A 16,928-nucleotide genomic window follows, 5' to 3' on the forward strand; every position below is an offset into this window, starting at 1 on the left:
GCCCCCTGCTCCTCGGCTACCTCCTGCTCCCTGTTCTCAAAACCATCAGGTTTGTTTAAGGACAGAGTTTGAATGAACATATATCTGTTTCCTTAATCTTTATATATGGCTTGCTCTTTGAGTCAGTGCCAGGACCCATAATGTTTTCCTGATAATTTTGAGTCCTCTGGTTTAGGAGACTATAGAGAGGGCACTCGCTGAGCTGTGCTAAGAATAATTCCAATTGCTCTGCAGTTTGGCTCTGCAACCAGAGCCATGGGGCTCAGAGCCAAGAGTTCGAGTTACTCTGGTACTTGTCATCTTTGAAGCCCTAGAGCTCCATCTGAAGCCAGTCATGACCGTGGAGCTTCTGAACAGACTGTATAGCAGCTAGAGCACAGCCCTTCGGAGGCAAGAGGGATCTTGGATTTTCATTTTGTCTCAGCAATTGACTGTTTTCTCCATTTGCACTTAAAAAAAGCGCAGGGGAGAATAGCTCTTGCTCCTCTCAGCGATATGTTTTGAGATCTACAGCAAAGGAAGAAGCAGGAAGTTTAACAACAGCTGAAAACAACAGTTTTTAATGCATCTCGTTTGATGCAGCAGAAACCTGCCTTTTCTGGGAAATACAAGAGAAACGGGGTCTAATAAAATTCCTGGATGTGAAAGGAAACTAGTACCCGTGCACAGCGTGGTTTGTGGTGAACGTTTAGTAGAACTGAGTCTTTTCTACAGAAAGCTCCTTTCTGTGGGCAGACTTTTCCCCCAAGGCACCCTTGTAGAATCCACAAGGAAACTGCCCAGCCAGCCGCAAGGAATTGGTCTTGGCTTGTGAAAACGAAAGGCTGGTCCAGCTTCACCCTGGGTACGGCAAACAGGGAGACAAGTCTTGTCCTCTTCCAGGCCGTGCTGAGGGGCACCCTCTGGCTCTGAGTAGCTCTGCCCGCTGAGGTTTGGGTGGCTTTTCTGAGTAGATCACCTCACGTTGTCCATGTCTTTCTTGTCCCTGTAGAATTACAAGCGACCGATGGATGGCAGCTACGGCCCGCCCGCCAAGCGACACGAAGGAGAGATGTACAACGTGCCGTACAGCGCCGGGCAGGGGCAGGCGCAGCAGCAGCTGCCCCCAGCACAGAGCCAGCAGCCGAGCCAGCAGCAAAGCGCACAGCCCTCGCCGCAGCAGGACCTGTATAACCAGTACGGGAGTACCTACCCTGCTGCTGACCGCCGATCCGCCGGAGGGCCGCAGAACCAGTTCCCATTCCAATTTGGCAGAGACAGGGTCTCGGCTCCCCCAGGCTCCAATGCTCAGCAGAACATGCCTCCTCAGATGATGGGTGGTCCCATCCAGTCTGCTCCAGAGGGCCCGCAGCAAGGCGCCATGTGGCAAGGGCGCAACGAAATAGGGTACAGCTATCCGAACCGGCAGAGCACCGGCTCTGCGCCCCAGGGGCCTGCCTATCACGGAGTGACTCGAACAGATGAAATTCTGCATTCAGACCAGAGGGTCAACCACGAGGGACCATGGCCTTCCCACGGGAACCGGCAACCTCCCTATGGTCCCTCTGCCCCCGTGCCCCCAATGACTAGGCCCCCCCAGTCTAACTACCAGACCCCCCCTAGCATGCAGAATCACATTCCTCAGGTATCCAGCCCAGCACCTCTGCCCAGACCTCTGGAGAATCGCACTTCTCCCAGTAAATCTCCATTCCTGCACTCGGGGATGAAAATGCAGAAGGCAGGACCGCCGGTCCCCGCCTCGCACATAACACCAGCAGCTGTACAGCCTCCCATGATCCGACGAGACATCACCTTCCCTCCGGGATCAGTAGAAGCTACGCAACCTGTGTTGAAGCAGAGAAGACGGCTGACAGCAAAAGATATAGGTAAGAGGATATTCCCACTTTTCTGCTTGTGCCTGTCAAGGGGGTGGATGCTGCCGTTACCCTTTGGTACAGCACTGCCGAGCGGGAGGGATCTGCTGGCTTGGAAAGAATTACGTTTTTGCAGGTTAGTTGTGTTTTCAGACATCGTTTTGGCGTTGTCTGTGGAAAGATCGCTGGTCTATACAATCTGTACGTCATCTCAAACAGGCTCTGCTCTTCCTGGGTCCAAAAAGCAGTATCAAATATCTCCTCTTTGTTTTTAAACTGCAGGAGCTGGAAGTATCATGTGTTTATGTTACAGGAACTCCTGAAGCCTGGAGAGTGATGATGTCTCTGAAGTCCGGGCTGCTAGCTGAAAGTACGTGGGCCTTAGATACCATAAACATCCTGCTCTATGATGACAACAGCATAATGACCTTCAACCTCAGCCAGGTGGGTGCAGATGCTCTCCGGTGCAGGTCTTTGAAGTGCTGGTTTCACAGGGTTTCCGCCAGCGAGGTGGCGACACGCAGCTCGTGCCCTGGCGGGGCCAGGCGTCCCCGTCCCCACGGAGCACACCGGGCCTGGGTGGCTGCGCGCTGGTGGCCTGCTGGCCCGTGTCATTTACACGTTAGTTGGTGTGCAAGTGTGTGTGCGCTCTGGCGAGCTGGGGTGCCTCTGGAACAGAGGAGGTGAAAAGCAGTGGGGATGGGGAGGCTGTAATGGACGTTGCGGCGAGGGGCTGCCTGCGCGGTGGGGTGGCGATGGTGTTTGTGCACCTCTGGCTCCATCCTTCCCCGGGACGGCGCGCGGTGAGGCTGGGATGCCGATCTGCAGGGATGGCCTTTCTCTGTTAGTTGCCGTGTGCCTCCGTGGCTGTTGTAAAATCCGCTCAGCGGTGCTGTGAAGGCTGTTGGGCTTAGCCCTGCCCTTCACCTCCCTGCGTGTTAACCAGAGGGGAGATACACCCGAGAGCATGTGTGCTTGCACAGGTCTGTGTGTGTGTGGAGAGGGGGTGGCGTGGGTACTGCCAGTCAGTATCTGGTTTTGTCTTTGTTCCTTTCCCTGAGAGGATGGAAAGCTCTCTTCTGCAAAGAGTTTATCACCAGCATGAAAAGAACCTGTTAATTAACAGCACTGCTTGAATTCTTAGTCCTTGATGCCCTGCTTTCCCGTTGCTCATGTTGGCCTAAGTTGTTTTCTGATCACTGTTCCCTTCCTTCCTTCCCCTCCTGTTTTTCTCCTCCTTCGTAGCTGCCAGGCTTGCTGGAACTCTTGGTGGAGTATTTCCGGCGCTGCCTGATCGAGATCTTTGGAATATTGAAGGAATACGAGGTGGGAGACCCAGGGCAAAGAACACTATTAGATCCTGAAAGGTTCTGCAAATCTTCAGCTTCCTCTCACGAAGAAGGGGAGGAGGAGGATGAACCACGGAGCCTGAACTGTGAGGAGGAAGAGGAGGATGAGGAAGAGGAGGAGGCTGCGTTTTCAAGCAAGGACAAAGTACCTCTAGAGAGCAGTGAGGAGAAACTAGTTAGTAAATTTGACAAGCTTCCAGTCAAGGTCGTGCAGAAAAACGACCCGTTTGTGGTAGATTATTCAGACAAGTTGGGGCGAGTGCAGGAGTTTGAAAGCGGGCTGCTGCACTGGCGGATTGGCGGTGGTGACACCACCGAGCACATTCAGACCCACTTTGAGAGCAAGACGGAGCTACCCTTGACTCATAAACGAGCTTCCTGCAACTCTGTCTTGAGGAAACGTTCAGCAGCCGAGAGCAATCCGAGCACTAGGGAAGGAGAGACTCCTCCATCCGACAGCTCCTCGGAGAAGAGGATAACCGCCACCATGGACGACATGCTTTCGGCACGTCCGGGTTCCCTGGCAGGGGAGGAGGAAGAGGTTAAAGCTTTGGAAACAGCGAAGGAAAGCAGCAAGTTTCCCTTTGGCATTAGTCCAGCTCAGAGCCACAGAAATATAAAAATTCTGGAGGACGAACCTCACAGTAAAGACGAGACGCCCCTCTGCACCCTCCTAGACTGGCAGGACTCTCTGGCGAAGCGCTGCATCTGTGTCTCCAACATCATCAGGAGTTTATCGTTTGTGCCGGGCAATGACTTTGAAATGTCTAAACATCCCGGGCTGCTGCTGATTCTAGGGAAACTGATTCTCTTACACCACAAGCATCCAGAACGCAAACAGGCACCCCTGACCTATGAGAAAGAGGAGGAGCAGGACCAAGGGGTGAGCTGCAACAAGGTGGAGTGGTGGTGGGACTGCTTGGAGATGCTGCGTGAAAATACACTGGTCACGTTGGCCAACATTTCTGGCCAGCTGGACCTCTCCCCGTACCCGGAAAGCATCTGTTTGCCTATCCTGGATGGACTCCTCCACTGGGCGGTGTGTCCATCAGCAGAGGCCCAGGATCCCTTCCCAACACTGGGGCCCAACGCGGTCCTCTCCCCTCAGAGACTGGTTTTGGAAACACTCAGCAAACTCAGCATCCAGGACAACAATGTGGATTTGATTCTTGCAACTCCCCCCTTCAGTCGCTTGGAGAAGCTGTACAGCACCATGGTGCGGTTCCTTAGTGACAGAAAGAACCCGGTGTGTCGAGAGATGGCTGTGGTACTACTGGCCAACTTGGCACAGGGGGACAGCCTGGCAGCAAGAGCGATTGCTGTGCAGAAGGGCAGCATTGGCAACTTGCTGGGCTTCTTGGAGGACAGCCTGGCCGCCACGCAGTTCCAGCAGAGCCAGGCCGGCTTGATGCACATGCAGAACCCGCCCTTCGAGTCGACGAGCGTGGACATGATGCGCCGAGCCGCTCGGGCGCTGCTCGCCCTGGCCAAGGTGGACGAGAACCACTCGGAGTTCACGTTATACGAGTCGCGGCTGTTGGACATCTCCGTGTCGCCTTTGATGAACTCTTTGGTTTCACAAGTTATTTGTGATGTACTGTTTTTAATTGGCCAGTCATGACAGCTGTGGGATCCGAGACCCTGTGTGCGTGTGCGTGAGTGGAGAACTTAGAAACTGACTGTTGCCCTTTATTTATGCAAAACCACCTCAGAATCCACTGTCTGCCCTGCGCTGTCCTGCTTCTCCCTTGGGGAAAGATGTCCCCATTCCCTCTCCCCTTCCCCTGCCCTTGAAATTTGTCCTGAATCCCTTATTAAAGGAGACAAAGTTCTGTCTACATAGAAGACTTTTTTTTTATTTTAACCAAAGTTACTGTCGTTTACAGTGAGTTTGGGGAAAACGACTTGCTGTGTTATCACATTGACAGGCACCACTTTCATAACTGTTTTTAATGGTAAACTCTGAAGGACAAAAGTGACTGCTGAACTCTGTGTGGTTTATCGTTGTACATTCACAATCTTGCAGGAACCAAGAAGTTACCAGTTGTGAACAGACCTTGTCCAAGGGAGGCCTGTGCAGTAGCGTGTAGAACTTCATGTACTGTACACCTTAAACTGTAAACATACTGTAATAATGTCTCACATGGAAAAAAGAAAAAAAACAAAAAAAAAAAAAAACAAAAAAAACGCTGGATCAGCAGCAAGCTGTAGTTTTTAAAAATGTTTTTAGTTAATGTTGAGGAGAAAAAAAGGCTTTTCCCCCAAAGTATCATGTGTGAACCTACAACACCCTGACCTCTTTCTCTCTTCCTCCTTGATTGTATGAATAACCCTGAGATCACCTCTTAGAACTGGTTTTAACCTTTAGCTGCAGCCTGAATGCTGCCACGTGTGTATATATATATGACGTTGTACATTGCACATACCCTAAGATTCCTTGCAGTTTTGTCCCCCTCTCCCTACCCCTTTATAGTATGACGAGTTAACGAGTTGATGACCTGCAAAAGCGAGACACAATTATTTAATCTCTTGCCAGACATCCCTCCCTGGAGGATGCTGTACAGGTCTCTGTGTATAAAGTCATTGCTGTCTCAGCAGCCAATCAACTTATAGTTTATTTTTCCTGTTTTTGTTTTCTTTCTAATCGAGGTGTGAAAAAGTTCTAGGTTCAGTTGAAGTTCCTGATGAAGAAACACAATTGAGATTTTTCAGTGATGAATTCTGCATATTTGTATTTCAGACGATGTAGCTAAAAACTTGATGTAAATTCCTCCCTTTTTTCCTTTTTTGGCTTAATGAATATCATTTATTCAGTATGAAATCTTTATACTATATGTTCCACGTGTTAAGAATAAATGTACATTAAATCTTGGTAAGATGTTTGTAAGGGTTTTTTTTATTAGCAGAACGGGGAGGTAACTTCAGTGCTGTCAGGTCTTGCAGACGTGATGCTGTAGGTCAGGTCCTTCTTATGGTGCAGCAGAGAGACTTCAGAGGTGCTGCGCGGTTCAGCCGTGTCTGGGGCCGACAAAGCCCCAGCTTGCTCTGGAGACCCCAGTGCCGCGTGCTCTGGCTTTGCTTTCTCTGCTCTACGTGTTTCAGCGATGGGAGTTTCGGCTTCATGCTGCTTAGGCGCGGGTAGGAGTGGGTTTGCAGCACAAGGTGAAGCTGTGTCAGAGGGATGCTGGGTTCACAGGGTGAGAGGCTTTTGCTCGGAAGGGAGGCGGCTCTCTTTCAGCTCTTTTTGTAAAATGGAAAAATTTCATTCCTCTCGTGTTTTTCACATTTTCTTGGAACTGTGGGGTGGACTCCAACTTCCTTCAGAGGATGGGGTTTTCCAGCAGACAGAGCTCTGATGCCCTTCAGCGAATGGCCAAAGTTCAGGCTCTTTGTATGAGGATCTGCATGTTTTCATGGGTTAGCAGATGGGTATTTTATTTACCCTGAAGCTTTATCCTCAAAGCAGGCTAGCCAGAACTGCACTGAGCTCATTTAGGCAAAAGAGCTAGTTAAAGAAAAAGGAGCGGCTTTTTTAAAGGCAAACGTCACTTTTATGCAAAAAATCACCTTGTTTTATCTTGCTAGTCTCTCCTAGGAAGCTCTCAGTTCCCAGAGCCCTCCCCTAGCTGTATTCCTTAAACTCGGGACTCCCAGGAGTAACTATGCCAGAATCAAACTGACTCTTTTCTAAAAAGTCTTATTTATCACCAGGAATTGCAGGAACTCGTGTCTGGCAGAAGGAGAGTCCTTAAAACAAATTTCTTAAGAGACTGGAATGGTGCTGGACCTTCCTTTGCTTTAAAAAGCACTGACTGGAAACCCGGTTGTGAGACAAGTATTCTGCTGTTCTGTGCTATTCTGTGACAACATTGCTGATTTAGAAGCAACTTCTCTGATAATTTAGTTATTATGTATGCCAGGAGCTTTTTTTAAATCTGGTTAAATTAATGTAAAAATTTTACTACTTTTTCTAAACAGAAAGGACCTCAGCAGCAAGGTTGAAGAATGTAACGTGAACAGCTTTTGTACAGCTTCTGTGTTTGTTGTGGTGGATTTAATCATAAATGAATGCTGCATCTGGGAGAGAAAGAATAGTCAGAAGTGGTACTAACTACCTGTTTTACCAGTATTTATGCAACCAGTTGATCTGAGGGGAGTAATTCCACTCCCCCGATGCTTCCGTGCACACCTCTCACAGTTCTAAAATGGTTAAAGCAGCATAGATGAGAAATCAGTAGAAGCAGCAGCCCTGTAGTTAGGGACTATTTTGAGAGCCACACCTGATCTCAAACTTGACTTGGCTGCCCAGAATGCAAATCAGTGATACTGTGACCAGATTTGTAGCCAAAGCTTTCCATTTCTGCAGGCATTCCTTAAAATGCCTCTCTCTGAGCCTGACCCGCTGCGCCGTTGCCCATTTTTCCCAGCCGAGGAGAAAACTGGAGTTCTTCCCAAGCCAGAGTCCTGATTTAAAAGCCCTCGGGGAGTCTCCCTTAAAGACTGGGTGGGCAGGGATGTTTCTCTTTCATTCCTGCAATAGATACAGTCAGGCTGCTACCACGGCACGTTGGTTTTAAGCATGAAGACTTGCTGCTCTTCACCAGGCGCAGCTGTGCCAGCAGCGGGAGCTGACAGCATGCTGCCCTGGCCTCGCGGCTTGGGCACGCGCAGCGGGAGTGTGGTTAGGGTGAAAGCAAAACCCAATGCCTCCATCATCACATGGACGTGATCTTGAGGGAAACCTGCCCCCCCCTCTTGTAATAGTAAGTAATTAATGTAATAACACACACTTATTACCAGGCTATTGTTATGTGATGTTCCTTAATGTGTTTTGGCAAGAGCCAGGCACTGGTTTGTGTTGGTGCGGCTCCAGGAGAAGCACCTCGCCCTGCTCCCGGGGGTGGTGGCTCTGCGGCTGGGCCTACCATGGCCCCCAGGGCTGCTGTTGCCCCTCTGGGCCTGCCTAGCTGGCAGTGGGGCAAGGGCCTAGGGCTGGCCCGCAGGAGCTGGGGGCCGGGGGCTGCTGTGGGGCTGGGACCGCCGCCCTGCCGTGGAGGAAGGTAACTGAGGCTGCTCCGCAGCCCAAGCATGTATCTCGCCGCAGGTTGGCTTCACCTCACGTTCTCAGGGCAGCCTGCCGCGGCCTGCCCTCAGCCCAGGCCCAGGGACGGCGGTGGGGTCCCTGCGGCCCGCCCGGCACCAGGTGCCGCAGCACGGCCAGCTGTGGCCACCCCATCACCTCAGCCGGGCCAGCCAGCGGGGAAGGCCATGGCGCCTCCGCCCGCCCTTAACAAAGATGGCGCCGCCCGACCCTTCCTCCCCCCTCGCACGCACGCACGCACACAGGCAGGCGGCGGCCACGTGAGGCAGCTGCGCGCGCAGCCCTGGAAGAGGCGTGGCCGGAAGCGGGGGCGGTGGATGGAGCCGGCGCGGGAGCCGCGCGCGGGGCGCTCAGGTGGGGGAGGGGCGGGGCCGCGCGCGCCGCGGGAGGAGGGGCGGGGGCCTGCCCCTCCCCCCACCCCTTGCACCGGGGCGCCGCCCCCTCAGAGACACCCTCGCCCCTCCCCGGGCCGCAGGGCCCCGCGGCGGCGGCAGCCATGGGCCGGGGGGCGGCCCCGCGCCGGGGGTCCCGGGGTCTCGGCCCCGCAGGGGTTACGCGTGGGGCTGGGGGGGAGTACGGCCTGCAGCCACGGCCGGGCCGGGCGTCGCTTGGGGTCTGGCCCGGCGCTCCCGAGCGGCCCTTGTGCTAGGCCTCGCGGGTTGCAGCTAGCAGAGCCGGGTCGGGCCCGGGTCTGGGCCTGGGCGTGGGCCCGGGTCTGGGCCTGGGTCTGGGCCTGGGCCTCGGTCTGGGCCTGAGCCTGAGCCTGGGCCTGAGTATTGGTCTGGGCCTGGGTATTGGCCTGAGCCCGCGTCTGAGGCTGGGCCTGGGTCTGGGTATTGGCCTAAGCCCGGGTCTGGGCCTGGGTCTGGGTCTGAGCGCTGCAGTGCAGCCTGTGCCTGCCCAGCTGAGAGTATCAGTTCATTAATAAAGGCCCCAGCGATAGCCATTCCTAATCTTGAAAACAACCCTATTAAACGCTTCAGCCCTTATCTAACCGCTGCTGGAGCGCGTGCCTGGCCAGCCAGCCTTATCTGGGAAGTGAGGGGAAACCATCCTCCTGCGGGCCATGGCTGTCCACTTCAGCGCCAGGTGCCCTTCAGCAGCTTCAGCCCTCAAAGCAGCAGCAGGAATGGAGCACAAGACCCAGCACCTCGCCAGGAGTTGGTCCATTTGTGAACGTGCTTTACAGAGCAGGATTTGCTCCGTCACTGCCTGCGATAGCAAAGGCAAGGATGAAAACACGCAGGGAGGCGACTGCGGCGCGGTCTCACGCTTGGCTTGTTGCAGCGTGCTCGGCCCTGATCTACATCGCACAGCCCCAGTGTCTGCTCAGCGGGTTCGTCATCTCAGGCTGAGCCATCAGGTTGCGTTTTGATGCAGCGTAGGTTTTGTTCACGCACGTGAGCTGGTACAAAAGGAGTAGAAACATTCCTGTTTCTAGTCAGACGCAGACGAAGCGATGCAGGGGCTGCAGCCCCTGCACCAGCAGCTGAAACCGGGCAGGAGTGAAAGCGTCTGCAAGACCCAGAGCTCCAAGACCCACACAAATGGCACTAGGAGAACGGGATTTCCAAAATTCGGTTCTATTTCTTTGGCATCCTGGTCAGAACAGGTTTTTTAATGTGTCTGGAGTATCTCTTATATCTAACAGCAGGTCGGAGAAGTACCAAGAGGTGCCCAAGCCGTTGCTTTCCAAGTGTTCTTGGGACACGGGCAGGAGTAGGTTTCCCAACAGGAACCCTGCACCCCAGCCGGGAGCCGACTGCCGGCTGTGCGGGGGGAGGGAAGGGCTCTGTGGCGAGCGCCTGCTGCCACCGGGTGGTAATCGGTCTCCACTGCGTTTCTACAGACCTCGCTGAATTCCTATTTTCATTTACGTGATAATTTACCCAGCGTCTATTTTGTTCCTATTCGCGTCCTTTTTTTAGCACGGTTTCCAGAGCAAGCAAAACGCAATTCATATCTGAGAGCAAAGGGAAACAAAGAACACGGAGAGAAAGACATCTTTAATTAAGACTTTGCATATTTTCCTACTGAAATATATTTAACCCACTTCTGCCTTTTCATGTTCTTTTTCCATTCGTGCAGGTGCTCTTTCACACAGCACTTTTTGGGGTAGAACCATTGCAGCTCTGACGCTGTGTTCTCTACCAGAATGGTGGTTGTGGGCTGCAGCTTTTTGTAGGCTTCGCTGCTTTCCGTTACAAGGTGTGCTGCGTCGTGACAGGAACAGGCTTTTTAAAGCTGTTTGCTTTGAGCCTTTTTGGCACATGCATGCGAGGCTTTTTCTCTGCTTTTTAAAAATATTTAAAGTGCTGGGACAATTTTTGCCGCTGTGATTTAGTAGGATTTGCAGCTGTGAATGCGATTTAATAGAATTTACAGCTGGGCTGAAGTATCCCCTCTTTTAAAATAACATTGCAGCTTCGTGATTCAGGAGAATGTGCCTCCCACTAGTTGCTTTGTCTGTAGCTGTGAATGCTCTGGAGCAAGAGGAGAATATGAACAAACCCCAAACTTTTGTATGTGGCTAAATAGGAAGCTTAATCCTGTGGTTAGGGGCTGGAACTATAAATGAGCATATTTGGATCTTGGGTTTTTGCTTGGCTGATGACTTGCTTTCTGCTCTCTCGTGCAATTTTTAACCTGCCAGGGTTTTTTCTCCATCGGTAAATTGGTAATAGGAAAACGTCAGAGTGCTTTGGGTTTGGGGACCTTTATGTGTTGTAACATGCTGGATCAGAAAGATGGCAGGTGGGAAATAGTGCAGGATGTGGTGTCATCAGAACCTAGCGAGAGCGGTGGGTCTTCTGTTTCTCAAACTGAAAAGCAGTTGGTGGCTGGGGAACCAACGGAAGAAACGTTTTATCTTAAAAAGCTGCCTAACAGACACTGCCTGCCTTTTGTGGCTCTGGGCCAGTAGTTTTCAGAGCTGGTCCCACAGCATCAATCCAGAATATATGGAAACAAAAGCGGTGAGACTCCACAAAGCGTTTTATATCTTGCAGGTGAGGTTTGCAGGGAAGACGTGGATGAGAGCCACCTTAGCATATGCAGTTTGCTTGACAGGCAGATGCCCTCACTCTGGAGTCCAGGACCCCTGCCAAAATACTGGAAAATTGCAGGTGGTGAGGGTGGAGTGGTGTGAGTGTCACGTCCTGGAGATGCTGCTTCTGACGGATGGAAGGGGTGTGGGGAAACCTGCGTACCTGAGAAAGCACCTTGGCCTTGCTCTGACAGAGCTTGTGGGGTTGGTGCCAAGGAGGCAGCTGAATAAAGCCGTTCTCGGCTTCCCAGGGGCAGAGGCAGGGTGGAGAGCAGGGGAGAGGAGAGAGCGTGCTTGGCAGTGCCTGGCCGGCTGCAGGCCCCAGTCAGCAAACTGCTTATGTGCATGTTATGCTCAGAGTCCGCCTTTTAATTCTGTCTCTATTAAAAAAAAAAAAAAAAAAAAGGTTGCAATCCCATTCAGCGCACTGGAACCTGAACGTGTGTGTAGGTGCTTGGCCAAGGCCTGGCTGGAGCTGCTGTTTTTCTGCTGAGGCAGCTGCTGAGGAGGCCAGTGAGCCTGTCTGCTTCTGGTGTTTACGCTGGCCTGGTAAGAAACGGGCTGAGACTTCGTGTTATAACCTCTCTCCATCTGCATCCTGGCCGAGGTTAAGAAGTCAGGGAATTCTTTTTTTTTTTAATAGGAACAATGTCAAAGAGGTCTTGTGCGTCATCTCCCAGATCCGTGATCTCTTTCATAAGTAACTTTCTTGTTCACAGAGATTTGCAGCCCTTTGAAGTGCCTGATAGTAAATAAAGGCACATGATTCACAAACGTGGCTGAAGCCAGAAATACCTTTCTGTTTCTGTTCTGTTCATCAATTCAGGTTTCCAAAACCAGAGGGAGAATTTCCATGGCATCAGTGACCTACTGAGGCAACTTTTGAGCTGAGAATGGAGCTGGTGAGCAGCAAAGACCCCCAACTCCGAGAGGTCGTGCGGTTTGCGGTGTGCTGCAGAGCCCTGACGCTTCTGCTGCAGGCAAGTCTCCTGTTCCTGAACCAGAGATGCTGCGACATCTGTTGTTCGCTGCTCCAAGGCTTCTCTCCTCAGTTCTGCCTTGTGCACCCTGAGCTAGCTGGTTCTGCTTGATGGGGAAATCATCTTCTCCTTTTTAGAACCAACAGACCAGCTGCATCCAGGGAGGCAGGTTGCTGTTAAGTAAAAAATTACATAGATTGCCTTGTAACTTACAGTGTTTTCATGCTGCTGTTGCAAAAGGCTGGTTTGGCAGCACGAGAGGCTGAAATCTCTGTTTATCCGTGGAAGAACAACAATAAATTCCCCCCGCAGATTCCTCACAAGTCTCATGTCCAGAGGCATCCTCCTCTGAGCATGGGAGAGCTGGGTTGCTCACTCCATCCTACCAGTGCGTACCGAGACAGGCAGCGAGGAGCGTAGCTGAAACAGCAGCAGCCTGGGAAAGCTGTTGGGCAGCGGGCCACCGGCCAGCTGGCAGGTCGTGGCAGCCCCCGTCACCACCACTGGGTAGGACTGAGTGGAACCATCAGCTGAGATGAAAAAGCTCCGTGTTACTGATGCCAGAGGCCTGGTTAGACCAGATGTGTGCTTCATGGTAAAACAGCGGCTTTGTATGGCTTTTAGTCCCAATTTGTTCAGCGTGGCCTTTTCTCTTCTCTTGGCCAACGCTGAATTCATTGCAGGAGACTCATCCCAATCTACATGTAGTTAAGCTACAAAACTTACCATCTGAGGTTTTGGGGGTTTGGTTTTTTTTTCTTTAAACATATTTTCATTTGGAATTACATTACAATGCATTAAGTTGCACACTTTTTATCTCATGAACTCTCTGGGTTTCTCTCTTGCTTTTTAAAATGTGGTCAGCACTGCAAGCTCCTGGGGGCAGAGGAGTGTGCGTTCTGCTTGCTCATCTCTGGAAAGCAAACCCCTTAACGCATGCTGAACCGCAGAGATGATGGAGATCTAGAGACTAGAGAGGGGGGCCAGGAATCAGCTGCTGTCTTCTGCATCAGTTTGCTCTGGGAAAATCTTCTTTCTCTAGTTTTGTCTCCTCTCCCTTGTACATCAGCTAGGACAATAGTGCCAAATTCAGGACAGGGGGCTTACCAGCACCACAGAGGTACCTGGAGTGAGCGTGTGCAGTTAGATGTGTCTGAGCGTGGGGCTGAGCAGCTTCCCCTGCCCAGTTCCACAGGGATTGATGCTGGATATGTGCTAGAGCTTTATTCAGTTCCCATGTAAATGCCTGAAAAGACTGTGTTTGCACCTTTTCACAGTCTTTCAGGCATCCTTACTGCAAAACCGCTCAGCCTGGCTTCTGTGCTGCTGTTGTCCCCGTCTTTAAAACCTGGGAGTCCTCCTGCTCAGTGCTTTCGGTAGGGTACCAGAGGATCTCTGCTGGACTTCAATCCTCTCTTGTTTTTCCAGGCTCTGTTTAACCTCCTGATCCCAGATCACGCTGCAGACGCCTTCTCTCCCCCTCGCCTGTCAGAGCCTGGCCTGTGGGACCTGCTCTTGGAGCAGCTGCTGGGAGGCCTCTCGCGCTGGGATGCAGAGCACTTCCTCTTCATCGCCGAGCATGGTTACCTGTACGAGCACAACTGTGCCTTCTTCCCGCTGTACCCCCTGAGCGTGCGAGCCGTGGCTGAGGGTGCTCTGTGGCCCTTGCAGCGGCTGCTGCGTTTGCGGAGCCGCTTGCTGCTGTCAGCCGTGCTTCTTAATTCTCTCTTTTCTGTCCTGGCAGCCGCTGCCCTGTATAAGCTGGGCTGTGTCGTGCTGCAGTCTCGCAAGGTGGCTTTCCTTGCTGCCATTCTCTTTTCTGTCAGCCCTGCCAACATATTTATGGCAGCTGCTTACTCAGAGAGCATGTTTGCCTTCCTGGCATTCAGTGCCATGTGGCGACTGGAGAAGGGGCAGAGCTGGCTCAGCGGACTGCTCTTCTCCCTTGCTTCTGGGGTGCGTGCCAATGGGCTTATTAATGTTGGCTTCTTCCTCTACTCCAGCTGTAAACACTTTGCCCTCCAGCTCCAGGTGGGTTCAGGATCAGTAAGGAAGCTCCCTCTGTTGTGGAAGCAGCTCCTTAGTGTGGGATCTTCAGTGATTCTGATGTGTGCCGGGATTTTTCTACCTTTTGCTTTATTTCAGTGTTACGCTTATGGGAGGTTCTGTGGTCCTGGCATCGGCCTGGAGCAGACTGTTCCCAAGCCGCTGCTGCAGCTGGCCCTGGACAAGGGCTATAGTCTGGCGGCCAGGAATGGGGTTAAACCCCCTTGGTGTTCCCAGCAGTTCCCTGTGGTCTATTCCTATATTCAAGACACTTACTGGAACGTAGGCTTTCTGAGGTATTTTGAGCTCAGACAGATACCAAATTTCTTGCTTGCTTTGCCTGTCACACTTCTGGGCTCGTGGGCTGCCTGGACCTTCATCCTTGCAAACCCCTGGCACTGCCTAACTCTTGGTCTAGAGAGAAGAAAGAGTGAAGAAGAGGGTAAACCAAGAGCTGGATTTTGCTGCCCCGCTGTCTTCGTGTATGTGGTCCATGCCACGGTCCTGCTGGTGTTTGGATTCTTCTGCATGCACGTGCAGGTAGGACATTCATAGCAACACACCAGAGCGATTTCTTAAGGGGAAGGCATCGTGGTGGCTGAGGCAGCAACAGTCACAGCCTGAAGCTGTCCCAGCTGCAGGGCAGCACAGGGCAATGCAGACCGAAAACTTTGCCTTTCCTGTTTCGGAGCGACTTCCACAGAGAGTTTCCAAAGCCAGTTAGTTCCTCTGCTCTGCTGGAGAGCTCCCAAAGAGAGCTCGCCAGGTGCTCCGTGTGATGGGGACACCGGGATGGGGATGGAGGGGTCTGGCTGGCTTTGGGTGGCGTTGGACCTGTGCTTAAGGCCAGGCTTGCCCAGCCCTGCTAGCCATCTGCTAACCAGGAGGCCAAGGGTGCCGGGTCACTGGTGTTTTGGGCTGAGCTTAATGGATGGTAATGAAAGGATCCAGAGCCTGTCACCAGGCCCTAGAAAGTGTCTGAAGGATTTTTTAGGATGTGGCTATCAGCACTGAAGGTTGAGGGTTCCAGTGGAGAAATAATGGAAGAGTGAGGTTCACATCTCCCTGAAGCTGCTGCCCCTGCCCAGCTCCTGAGCTGGACGGTGACAAGGAGTGACAGTTACCGTGCTTGTCCAAAACCTGGGGACCACTTGACTGCTTACACAACTGTTGTAATAAATAAAGCGGGTTGAGCTGTTTCATTTCAATGTAATAAATCCTAGCAGCACGAATTGGGGCTGTATTTCAGTCCCCTTTATCAGCAGCCTGAGGCAGATAGATGGCTTCATCCACACCTCGGGATCCGGGCTGGTCACAGTTGGAGACCTGCGATTTATGTGATTTTTTGCTCTGCCTGTCGCCTTCAGGTGCTGACGCGGTTCCTTGGCTCCTCCTCTCCCATCCTGTACTGGTTCTCCGCTCACCTGCTTCAGGAATACGAACCTTTACTCTGGAGCGAAGGGACTGATGATCAAATCGCGGCACTCCGCTCTGAGAAGTCTCTTCTAGGTAAACCTCCTGGTTCCTGTGGGAAAGAGACTTCTGAAAACCCCCTTGTGAGGCTGCTGATGAACTGTAGCTTAATTAAGCCCCTCAGCAAATGCGTTCTCGCATTCTTCCTGTCCTACTGGCTTCTGGGACTGATTCTGCACTGCAACTTCTTGCCATGGACGTAGCGAGGGTGTGATTGGCACAGACTGGTGGTGGGGCAGCAGTGCTGATCAGAATTGAATCTCACTTTTTCTAAAAAGCCTGATGTATGTGTAACGGTGCTGTTGTCTCGGTTACAAACGCATTACTCCTCAGTTCCTATGTAGAAAGCTGTCACTGCGTGGCCGTGGCGGAAACGGCATGTTCTCTTGGCTGTCCTTACTGACGGCCAGAATTCCTGAAGGCTGTCTGGGACGGGGAATGCATCTTGGTCCCTACGTTCTCATCCATCGGGAAACCTCTGGGAAGCATCCTTGGCACAGCGAGCATCTTGTGCAGGGAGGACCCAGCTGCCTGGTGTGAGCCACTCAGACCTCCATGGTCCCTTCTCCTACAGCGTGGGCCATGTCTGGGAGCAGGCTAGCGGAGGGGACCGGGGGGCAGCGCTGGGGGCAGTGGGGGGGCTGTGGCCCTGGCTCACTGTGCTGGCCCCCCCGGTGCTTTGCAGGCAGCAGTGGCACTGCTCTGGGCACACGCCTGGCCCCACTACATGCATATGGCTTATTGGGCTGGGGGCGGGGGTTTTCTGGAGTGGGACTGGGGTGGGGGCTTGCTGGACTAGGGCAAGGGGAGATCCCGGACCAGGGCTGGGGCAGGGGGTTGCCAGACCAGAGCTGGGGTGGGTAGGGGGCTCGCCCCGGGGACTGAGGCTGGGGGGGTTCCTGGACCGGGGCAGGGGTAGGCAGGGGGCTCACCCCGGGGCCAGGGCTGGGCAGGGGATTTGCGGGGCCGGGGCTGGGCAGGGGGCTCACCCCGGGGCTGGGCGGGGGGTTTGCGGGGCCGGGGCTGGGCAGGGGGCTCACCCCGGGGCTGGGCGGGGGGTTTGCGGGGCCGGAGCTGGGC

The 16,928-nt window shown here is 52.9% G+C and overlaps 2 protein-coding genes across 8 annotated transcripts in view; both read left to right on the forward strand.

Annotated features, from left to right (window-relative positions):
• Nucleotides 1-6,078, forward strand: part of ARID1A (AT-rich interaction domain 1A) — an 83,202-nt gene extending 77,124 nt beyond the window's left edge. For all 4 annotated transcript variants that reach the window (XM_040585692.1, XM_040585691.1, XM_040585689.1 and 1 more), the window contains 3 exons: nucleotides 992-1,865; nucleotides 2,167-2,297; nucleotides 3,099-6,078. In XM_040585692.1, coding sequence (XP_040441626.1) covers nucleotides 992-1,865; nucleotides 2,167-2,297; nucleotides 3,099-4,823 — 2,730 coding nt within the window. In that variant the 3' untranslated portion in view covers nucleotides 4,824-6,078. The remainder of the gene's footprint in view (nucleotides 1-991; nucleotides 1,866-2,166; nucleotides 2,298-3,098) is intronic.
• Nucleotides 6,079-8,574: 2,496 nt separating this feature from the next.
• Nucleotides 8,575-16,142, forward strand: PIGV (phosphatidylinositol glycan anchor biosynthesis class V). Of its 4 annotated transcripts, XM_040588112.1 has the most exons (5): nucleotides 8,911-11,311; nucleotides 12,176-12,329; nucleotides 13,758-14,360; nucleotides 14,475-14,915; nucleotides 15,743-16,142. In XM_040588112.1, the coding sequence occupies exons 2-5, from the start codon at nucleotides 12,243-12,245 to the stop codon at nucleotides 16,049-16,051; spliced, it is 1,440 nt and encodes a 479-aa protein (XP_040444046.1). In that variant the 5' UTR covers nucleotides 8,911-11,311; nucleotides 12,176-12,242; the 3' UTR covers nucleotides 16,052-16,142. The 4 variants fall into 4 exon arrangements, with proteins under 4 accessions (XP_040444044.1, XP_040444046.1, XP_040444043.1 ...); XM_040588110.1 differs by lacking the exon at nucleotides 8,911-11,311 and adding an exon at nucleotides 8,575-8,657 and having other exon boundaries at nucleotides 13,758-14,915; XM_040588109.1 differs by having other exon boundaries at nucleotides 13,758-14,915.
• The last annotated feature ends 786 nt before the right edge of the window (nucleotides 16,143-16,928 follow it).

Source organism: Falco naumanni, chromosome 3 (assembly GCF_017639655.2).
Source record: "Falco naumanni isolate bFalNau1 chromosome 3, bFalNau1.pat, whole genome shotgun sequence".
Lineage (NCBI taxonomy): Eukaryota > Metazoa > Chordata > Aves > Falconiformes > Falconidae > Falco > Falco naumanni.